This window comes from Nicotiana attenuata, unplaced genomic scaffold (assembly GCF_001879085.1).
Source record: "Nicotiana attenuata strain UT unplaced genomic scaffold, NIATTr2, whole genome shotgun sequence".
Classification (NCBI taxonomy): Eukaryota; Viridiplantae; Streptophyta; class Magnoliopsida; order Solanales; family Solanaceae; genus Nicotiana; species Nicotiana attenuata.
This window is the reverse complement of record NW_017672461.1, coordinates 130,410-140,857: the sequence shown is the minus strand read 5'-3', so window position 1 is coordinate 140,857 and position 10,448 is coordinate 130,410. Positions and strand designations below refer to the sequence as shown.

General features: G+C 36.3%; 1 protein-coding gene across 1 annotated transcript; it reads left to right on the top strand.

Moving 5' to 3' along the window:
* The first annotated feature begins 340 nt into the window (after nucleotides 1-340).
* Nucleotides 341-6,768, top strand: LOC109213304 (chloride channel protein CLC-c-like). The gene is made up of 7 exons (XM_019377087.1): nucleotides 341-851; nucleotides 1,572-1,772; nucleotides 1,907-2,084; nucleotides 3,075-3,337; nucleotides 3,476-3,745; nucleotides 4,367-5,495; nucleotides 6,039-6,768. Exons 1-7 carry the CDS (start codon nucleotides 652-654, stop codon nucleotides 6,126-6,128), a joined length of 2,331 nt encoding a protein of 776 aa, XP_019232632.1. The 5' UTR covers nucleotides 341-651; the 3' UTR covers nucleotides 6,129-6,768.
* Nucleotides 6,769-10,448: the final 3,680 nt, after the last annotated feature.

The window sequence follows — 10,448 nt, the reverse complement described above, 5'->3', positions numbered from 1 at the left end:
GTAATAATCATAGTATATATTTTATCATATAATCCCTACTATTAATAGCATTTAAAAAAGTTTTGTAAAATAAATTGGGGAATGATTAGTTAATAATAAGGGTAAAACAAAAAAAAAATATATTTCTCTTAATTTGCTAAAAAGGATAAGTGTTTTTAATGTAGTCTAAGTGAACGAATTGCCTAATTGTTTTCAAGATATTGATCGAACTCGAGTTAAAATTCGTAGGTTTTTAATATGGAAACCCGATGTAGCCGCCGAAAAGAACTCCAGATGTAATAAAAATATCAAACGCCACTCAGAACCCATACACATTTGTTTAATATTTTCCACAACTGTTTGGGCCTGTCCATACCTGACAGATTGTTACATAAAATAATATCTTTCACGGATCTCCCGCTTCTCTCTCTTTCACCTCCCCCACCGGCCACCTCCCACCCCGTATATAATTGAAGCAGATTGAGAAGATTCAACGATCATTTCCATTTTCCTATATGTGGGTTTGTCTGCATACACGTATTATCATACGTACAGTAACTTTTAGATAAGAAAAGACTATTCATATAGTTAGATTCCAACTCTTAAATTAGTTTGAGATTAAGTTATACTTGGTTGTATAAACGATCTCAAACTAATTTGAGATTGAGGCGTATGGAGAACCAAGTTGACATAGAGAATGAAGGTGGAGGGATGGTGGAGGAAGAGAAAATAGATTTGGAGAGAAATTTTTCGACAATTTCAGAAAGTGGGATTAGAGAGCCTTTGCTTAATTCCAAGAGCAGAGTCAACAACACCTCCCAAATCGCCATTGTTGGAGCCAATGTTTACCCCATTGAAAGCCTCGACTACGAGTATGATTACTTACTTTTCTCTTATTCTGTGCTCTTTGCTTAATTTACTGTTCCTCTATTTTAAAATATTTGGGGCTGTCTCTATGAATTTTCTGCTTGAAGGGATTCATTTAGTTTGACTATTTTTAGGATGGTAATCATTAGTCAACTTTCTGCTAACATCTTCAGGCTTGAGATTTTTCTTGTGCAATTAGTGTGATGATGGAAAAAGATTCTTTTGCTGTTTTATTATTAAAAGGAAAAACTAATGAACTTCCATAGTAAGAGATATGAATGGTGAAAGAAATCAGAGATCTTTGATGTTCAAATTTTGTAGTCTATGTATTATATATATAACTGGTAATTACAAACTTAAGTTGGGGTTGAAATCTTAATGACTTATGCTGATCAGAACACAGAAGTTTTCTTTCTGAGGTTGGACTCTCAAATGCTATGTTTTGGTCCTGGAGTACAATTTGTTTCTTTTATGGACGAATTCCTGAACGCGCTTGCTTCACGAGTTTTATATGCTGGAGATCCTGACCAGCGTCCTAATACCTTTTCAACACAAATGAAATCTCTCTATCAATTTAATAATAACCCGAGATTTATCTTTTCATTTTGTAGTAACTTGGACTTAACCAAAATACATGTTTTTTCTGGTAACTTTTATCTGTCCTATATTCACTTGAAGTATATATCCAATGTTCCATTTTGATCTTGTAAGTCATTTTTATGCAGGATTGTAGAAAATGACCTTTTCAAGCAAGACTGGAGATCTAGGAAAAAGGTCCAGATATTTCAATATATATTTCTCAAGTGGACTCTTGTGCTTCTCATTGGATTAAGTACTGGCCTTGTTGGTTTCTTTAATAACATAGGAGTGGAAAATATTGCTGGTTTCAAGCTACTGCTAACTAGCAACTTAATGCTTGAGGGAAAGTAAGTACAACTTCAATCAAGTTATAGTTTATCAAATAAGTTGAGATTTCAAAATACCAACTTCGAATGCATAAATGACAAAAGCCTGCGACTCACTCTGTTCAAGTTATTAAGTTATTTTACTTTCAGAGCAGATATTTCCGGGCATTTGCTGCTTTTGCGGGTTGCAATGTGGTTCTTGCAACTTGTGCTGCGGCCCTCTGTGCACTTATTGCACCTGCAGCTGCAGGGTCTGGGATACCTGAAGTAAAAGCATATCTAAATGGTATCGATGCTCATTCCATATTGGCTCCAAGTACATTACTTGTCAAGGTGAGTGTCTCCGTCTTTTTCCCTCTCGTGTATTTCTTGTTACTTGCCACATGGACATCTCTAAGAAGCATGATTATCTGGCTTGTAAAAAGTATCACTTGATACTATTTTTCCAACTGTTCATGTAAGTTGATTAGCATTTTCAAATTGCTTATCCTGGTATATTCCTTCTCTCCCAAAGAACAAATTATCACGTTATTACTACTTACTAGTGTTATTGAGTTTATACTGAATTGAACTTACAACAACAATAATAAACTACAATATTTGATTTAAGGATAACTGAATATAAATTAACACTCAGATAACCATGTTTATATTTGTGCACTGCATTCCAGTTCATCCTTTTTTACCTTACTATGGACATCAATGAAGTAAACTAGAAATGAAATTGTGTATTAAAGACCCCGAAGCTTTGGTCTAGGGTAACAGTGCATCTTGTGATGTGTGGTTAGGCGCACATCACAGGTTCAAACTCTACCGCAAGCAAAACTTAGGTATTTAAGTGAAGAAGGATATGGGGGCATTCTCCATTGAGCTTCGAACAATGCGCTACTGGCCCTCATGGATTTCTCGTTTATCAAAAATAATTATTTGCAAAAAATGATTGATTTGCGTTATATGACGCGTTTTAAATTCCTTTGATTAGGTACATTTGATATGGGTATCCCTGCTTGTTGCCCTTTCACTTGTTTGTTCTTAGGTTTGTTTTCTCAGACTGCCATGTTAAATTATACTCTGGAGGTGTATCTTTATCTTCTTTTATTTTGCTGTATATCAACAATTTGGGGTTCCCCTCACAGACATCATTTATCACTATAAATGATAAGTTACAAAACGCACTAAATGATTATTTTAGTGCGTTTGTTTGTTTATTCTTGTTCAATGGGTTGTAATTTACCCCACCTCATGCTTTATTATGGTGCTGATTGGCTCATTCGCTGTAAGTCATTCTCGAAAACACTAACTCTGACATTTTGCACTCGGCAGATTTTTGGTTCCATTTTGGGTGTTGCTGCTGGATTTGTTGTTGGCAAGGAAGGACCCATGGTCCATACTGGTGCTTGCATAGCAAACTTACTTGGACAAGGGGGTTCCCGCAAGTATCATTTAACTTGGAACTGGCTAAAATACTTCAAAAACGACCGTGATCGTAGGGATTTGATCACTTGTGGTGCTGCTGCTGGTGTTGCAGCTGCTTTCCGTGCCCCAGTTGGAGGAGTCCTTTTTGCTCTTGAAGAAATAGCATCATGGTCTCTCTCTCTCTTCCCCCCCCCCCCCCCACCCACACACACACACAAAAAGCTGCACACACACATATTGAATACTAGCTTGCATTCATAAGAAGGCTTGTATATCAAAATGTTCGATCGTTCTATTTGATGTTTTAGGTGGCGAAGTGCTTTACTTTGGAGGACTTTCTTCACAACTGCTGTCGTTGCTATGGTGCTCAGATCTCTCATACAATTCTGTCGCAGCGGGAAATGTGGACTATTTGGGCAAGGAGGTTTGATAATGTTTGATGTCAATTCAGGAGTATCTAATTACAACACAATAGATGTATTGGCAATAATTTTAATTGGAGTGATTGGAGGCCTTTTGGGAAGCCTTTATAACTATCTTGTTGACAAGGTCCTCCGGACTTACAGCGTCATTAATGAGTTAGTCTTCTGAAACCCTTTTGCCAACACTATATGTTTAGTTCTCTCTCAGTTGTTAGTCAGTGGAGGGGTAGGTGCATGTTCTAGTCTGATGAAGTAACAATTTTAAGAAGTATGCAAGGTTTTCCTGAAGCATGTCTCACATCTCTTTTGATTTCAACTTTATATTTTTCTTTTCTTTCTTTTGCAGATTGGATTTCCAGGTAGATAACTGTAGCTGATCCATAATGATTTTTTGGATAATAGTGTATTTCATCAGGATATTTCACCTAAGCATGCGTACATAGTTCGAAAAGTTCATCTTAAATGGGTCATTTACTCTTTGCCACCAAAACATGTTTGATCAATGTTCTTCGTTTCCAAGTTATTTGGTACTTGGATAATTTATTTATGTATTCGTTGGTTATTTATTTATTTATTTTGTGATGCCATCTCTAGAGTAAGTTACACGAGCTGTTATTTCCACAAGTAGAATTTTCTTGGTGCGTAAATTGTGGTTGTACTCCTGCTTTTTTCTTTGGCTGATTCTTGGAATAAAAAATGATAATTATGATATTCTTTCTGCCTGGTTTTCCCTCTACTTCTGCTTTCCTTTGGCTAATTTTTGGCAGTGAATTACAGGAGAGGTGCTGCTTTCAAGATCTTGCTTGTCATGACCGTTTCTATCCTGACTTCTTGTTGCTCTTATGGCCTACCATGGCTGGCAAGGTGCACCCCTTGTCCTGCCGGCTTGGAGGAAAAATGCCCAACTATAGGTCGCTCTGGAAGCTACAAGAATTTCCAGTGTCCACCAGGGCATTACAATGATCTCGCATCCCTCTTTCTGAACACCAATGATGATGCCATTCGCAATTTGTTTAGTTCAAATAATTCAAATGAATTTCACATCTCTTCACTTCTTGTCTTCTTTGCTGGGGTATATTGCCTTGGCATTATCACTTATGGAATTGCTATTCCTTCTGGACTTTTCATTCCTGTCATACTTGCTGGAGCCTCCTATGGGCGTATTTTTGGTAGAGCCTTGGGTTCGTTGTCCAATCTTAATGTTGGCCTGTTTTCGCTACTTGGTGCTGCTTCTTTCCTTGGTGGTACCATGAGAATGACAGTATCAATTTGTGTCATACTCCTTGAGCTCACAAACAATCTATTAATGCTTCCGTTGGTGATGCTTGTTCTTCTCATATCAAAAACTGTGGCCGATAGTTTTAACAAGGGTGTGTATGACCAAATTGTGAAAATGAAAGGCTTGCCTTTCTTGGAAGCTCATGCTGAACCATTTATGAGGCATTTGGTCGCTGGAGATGTTTGTTCTGGGCCATTATTGTCATTTTCAGGTGTAGAGAAGGTGGGGAACATAGTGCATGCTTTGAAGTATACTAGGCATAACGGATTTCCTGTGATTGATGAGCCACCTTTCTCAGAGGCACCGGAGTTGTGTGGGCTCGTTCTAAGGTCTCATTTACTTGTCTTGCTCAATGGAAAGAAATTCATGAAACAACGTGTATTGAGCGGCTCCAGTATTTTGGGGAGGTTTCATGCGTTTGATTTTGCTAAGCCAGGATCAGGGAAGGGGCTTAAGTTTGAGGATCTCGTCATCACGCAGGAGGAGATGGAAATGTATGTTGATCTCCATCCTATAACAAATACATCCCCATACACAGTAGTGGAAACCATGTCTCTGGCCAAAGCTGCAGTCCTTTTCCGACAACTTGGACTCAGACACTTGTGTGTTGTCCCAAAGAAAACTGGGGTAAGTCCTTCTCCCCCTTCCTCTCTCTCCAGCCCCCTCTGTCCCCTGTTTCTTTTGCCGTTTTTCCCGAATTTTCTTTTCTGATCTCATTTTGTACATTGATTTGGTACATAATGTTATGATCTGCATCACTAGTTTTGGTGGAAACTTGGGAACTAGGATCATCTAGGCCCATTTGGACGGATTGGAACTTCATTTAGAAAATTATGGTGGGAGTAAAGGTTTCAAAACCATCTATGATTAGTGATACTTTAATACTAAGTATTTCAAGTGACATCTCAATCAAAAGTATTTAATTTGAAATCCATTCAATATGTTGTGAGAATTTTTAGATGTCGATAGCATGAGTTGGAACGCATTAACTTACATCTGCAATATTACATATGCTAATACATCACAGTTGCATACATGTGGATCCATGCATTCGGGGGTTGGGGCGTGGTTTTCGTGTTCTTGTTATGCACTTTTTGCTTTGTGGAGCTTATTCTGCATTCTACTACTTTACAATGATGTCCTGAAAATGTAGCTCTTTTGAATTTGTAGAGGGCTCCAATCGCTGGAATCTTAACGAGGCATGACTTCATGCATGAACATATATCGAACCTCTACCCGCATCTCGTCCCCCACAAGTAGCAAGAGAAGTTTGCTCATTCCACAGGCAAACACGCAGCCTGATGTGTGTTACTATTCCTTATTGTTTTGGTTTCCAGAATTACTCTCCTTGTAATTCTTTTGGTCTTCATGTTTGTATAACTACGAACACTCCGAAAGTTCCAATATCAAGCTTGTAATCTTGCTCGATCAAAGCAGTTCCTAGAGAAGTTAGTACCATGGCCCCACTTCCCCTTCCTCCCCCCAACCAACCAACAACCAAAAAAAATACATAATAACCAAGTTGAAAACGATTAAGCAAAATGTTTTGGTTGTTGATCAACGGAGAGTATGGGAGAAAAAAAAATGTACAACCTTCGATGTTTGTGCATCTTCTCTTATGATATTTATTGAAAATTCGAGCCTTCAATCAAAGCATGGTTACAAGGAGGATAATGTGCTTGGGCGAGACATTATAGCCTCGAAATTTATTTTACAAGTGGATCTTTGCATTCGTAGAAATAACCAACTAGGGCTACCATCATTCCCCAAACATGATCAGGACTAGGTTGTCAAATGCTATATCATGTTTGAGCTCTAAAGCAAGTCCATGTAAAATGTCCATATGGGGCTAAATTAGCCTTGCAAATTGAAGTTCAACAAGTATATTTGAGTATATTTATATTAACATCCATTTAGTAAAGTTATATTTGATGTTTAAGTTTCTTCACAAGTTTGTTTTACTCTTCTCTTGTCAATGATTTGACTAATGGATCAGCCCAATTCTTACTAGATCTCACATACACTATAGTCCATTTGCAATTAATTCTCTTATATAAACATGTCTCAAGCTTATATGTCTTGATTTTCCACTTGTGAGTCACACACATGGTAGTCTCACTATCACCATATATAATAATGGCTTGCATAGGTTGTGGCCACACCTATAAATCTAATGACATGTTCCTCAGCCATTTTGCTTCTTTGCCACCCCCAGAGTAAATATTTATCTCGAAGTGAATTTATTATCATTGACACTTATAAATTCAATTTGCATCAAAATATCCTTCTAATACAGTAGGAAAACCATTATAGCAAGTGCCTAGATGTTTTCTATATGTCACTTATCGGATTAGTAATGTACATACGTGGGCTTATTTTTGTAGTTGCTCAAACAAAAAGAAATCAAACTTCACAGGGTGCTTTTAGATTTTACTACTAAACTTAAAAAAAAAAGTGACTGCTGCACTGTGCTGCATTGTCTGCGTGTTCAGTGCAGACAGTTACTTTCCAGCGGTAGAGAGTTGACTTCGTGCTGTTGTCAGGGGAACCCAAAGGGATCAGGTCCCTGTGTTGATTCTTTATCTTCTGAAGTCATAGCAACTCACATTAGCTTGAGTCTGTTGATTGGTTGTGTACCCAGCGTATCAGGTTCCTTATCTGGTTCTTTGACAGTAAGTTTGTTAGATCATCAAAACATGAAGCTAAGGTACTATAAAACCATTAGAGGTGATTATTCATTTTCTTTTCATCTCAGTTTATTCGATACCTTTCAATTGTTATGATTAACAAATTAGAATTGCGCATTCATAGTTATAAACTACGTAAAAATTGATGTAAGTTGCAAATTTTACTTATATCATAATAGTGCTTATATATTTCAAGATGTGGTCAAATTTTACTTGAAATAACTCTTATGGAACAACATGACAAACATTTTGGGACAATGGAAGCATTCTTTTCCTTCTTCTTTATCTCTATTTATTTAATCTAGCAGTCGAAATAATTCCCCCCTACAGACTTGCAATGGGGTAAACCTACCTATATCCTTGACCACATCCATTTCCATGTGGGAAATTAGGAACACAAAAATAAATAAATAAATAAATTAATATAATAAAAAGCCATTAACCTCCTTATTCAATAATAGCCAATTTGCCAATTAAATAAGTAAATCGTCAAACTTATTAACTTTTTGAAATTTTTTCAACCAAAGCCCCTGATATGTTGAGTTAGGTATGGGTAGGAGAGGAACGTTTGTCATTAAACTCTTTTTACATAATGCCAAAAAAAATGAAGCCATCAATATATAGTAGGTGAGGAAAAAGAAACGAATCAAAGAAGATGGACACTAGTTTATATTCAGTTTTAACAAAAAATAGAAATAAAAAAAAATCAATATTCAGTAGTTAACAAAATAGAGAAAAAGAAGAAAAACTAAAATAGAGTAAGACTATAAACCGAGGTCAATTGTTCATCATGAAAAGCAGAAATTGAGGTCTGTACTATATGAAGTCCAAAGAACTTGAGCAAAAAAGAGAGAAGCAACAGCGCCCAATAGCATTTTCACACTTGAAGATTTCATCGAGTACCCAGCGGAACTTGATGCTCCTGAAAACAAAATAGATTCAAAATTATTAGGGGGTAAAATATTTAACATATAGTAATACATAGAGACTTGACAACTCCTTGCAAATATATTGATATGCTTAGTGCAGAAAATATATGAAACAACAATTGTTTCAAGGCGCGTTACATATATTGTATTTTTCTTAAGTTTAAGTTCATACGTAGAAATTAACTTTTTGTGCAGTAGAGAGTTCTTTGTAAGTGCATATCCCAAAACTCAAAGTATTACTCCATTGCTTTGTGAGATTTGTAGGAATTCAAATGTTTGCACCAAGGTGAACGAAAAAGGGGGAAACAGCCATGAAAGATCATACGGGTTCAAATTTTAGCAAAGACCCGGCAAAATTTTTTTTTTGAGCTTTTGTAGATAGAATTACTCAAAGACGGGTCTAGGATATAAGCTCTTTGAGTTTGAAAATAGACAAAAAATCATGATTTTGGATGTTTTTACGTCCCAAGTCTTATGTGATTTGATAAAAATCGCATGGATATTAGATGAATTTACACTCATTACGTGCTTATTTTTTTGTGTAAGAACAAGTTCGGATGATAATAGAAGAAAATAGGGTGATTTGGAGCAAAACAAGAATGAAGAAACGAGAAAGAAAAAGAAAAGCTAGCTCGTCCTAAGCTCGTGCTTCGCGGGAGAGGTGCACAAGCAAAAGGGGCTGGCAGCAGAGCGAAACAGTAAACTGAGGCACATAGGCGAGGACTAGTCCAAGAAAAAAAGTTAGGGTCCCCCGACCAATCTTTAAAATTCTTAGCATTGATCCTATTATATTTTTTAAGTAATGGTTCAAATATATCTACTATTTGTTGCAATTTAATTAAGTAGATTTTTATATAAAATTTATGCTTCATGTTGAAAGTATTGAGTTCAAATGAAACTAGTCAGTTATAATTGTATCCGCTTTTGGAGTTAATGATACTACTTGTGTTAATAGGAGGTAGCAATTATCCACGGCATTAGTCAAAAATGGCACTAATAACTAGACCGGAAGCTACTCTTATTAAAAAAAAATGTAGGAAAAAGCGATGAATGGTTGAGAGAGAAACGTACCCTTGAGACATCCCATGTAATTAACAGGCTGTCCACATCTAGCAGGCAACATTTGAGCCGCATTAATGTCAATCCCAGCTTTCTTTGCTGCATTGCTGCCTTTGATACTTACCATTTGACACAATGTTTAACCAAAAAATATAATTTCGGTTAAAATTAGAATTTGAGATGAAAAATCGGGTTGACATAATTAAGAGACCAAAAAAGAATAATAGGCTTTCTGAAAATAATAATAAAGCAGCGAACAAGTTTTTATTTCAGTATGATGTCAACCATGATCTTTTCCCAATACAACTTCCTCCTTTTATAGTTGATTCTAGATAAAGGAATGAAACCTAAGCTTTAATGAGACAATTATGGACAATAAATAATATTAAATGAGCCGTTACACAATCATTCCTATTAAATACCAATTTTCTAACGTATCAGGTATTTAATACTGAATTTGGACTCCTTTTTGTCTTCAGATCCATGTTTTCAATGCCTTTTGATCCACTGGCTTTAAATGACTCGAATTGATACGAGACTCGTATCTAAACCGCTTCTCGTGCCTGTTTCACTTCCTCTTCTCGTACCTATCATCTCCCGTACCTTTTTCTTAATTGTTATACTTTGACTATTTGTCCAGTCCACGTGTCACGCCACGTCATCTTCAATATAAATTTAACTTTTTCCCAATACAGATAGTCCCCCCACTTTCCATTTATTTATCAATTAAATATTTGGGAAGTGGATCTTCATTAAAAAGGGAATTTTTGCCATAATCAATGCGATGACAGTATTACCTCTTCAATTGTCTCTTCTATTTAATGCACCATATACGTGTCGTCTTCTCATTAGTTCTGCGATTTTGCAGCCTTTTTCTAAGGCTTTTGTGTAACTCCACTATTCAC

Excerpts from the sequence above, each read along its gene's own strand:
- LOC109213304 (XM_019377087.1), top strand. The coding sequence starts at position 652 with ATGGAGAACCAAGTTGACATAGAGAATGAAGGTGGAGGGATGGTGGAG. Across the intron at positions 852-1,571 it reads ATTGAAAGCCTCGACTACGA|GATTGTAGAAAATGACCTTT; the intron begins GTATGATTACTT and ends ATTTTTATGCAG. Across the intron at positions 1,773-1,906 it reads AACTTAATGCTTGAGGGAAA|ATATTTCCGGGCATTTGCTG; the intron begins GTAAGTACAACT and ends CTTTCAGAGCAG.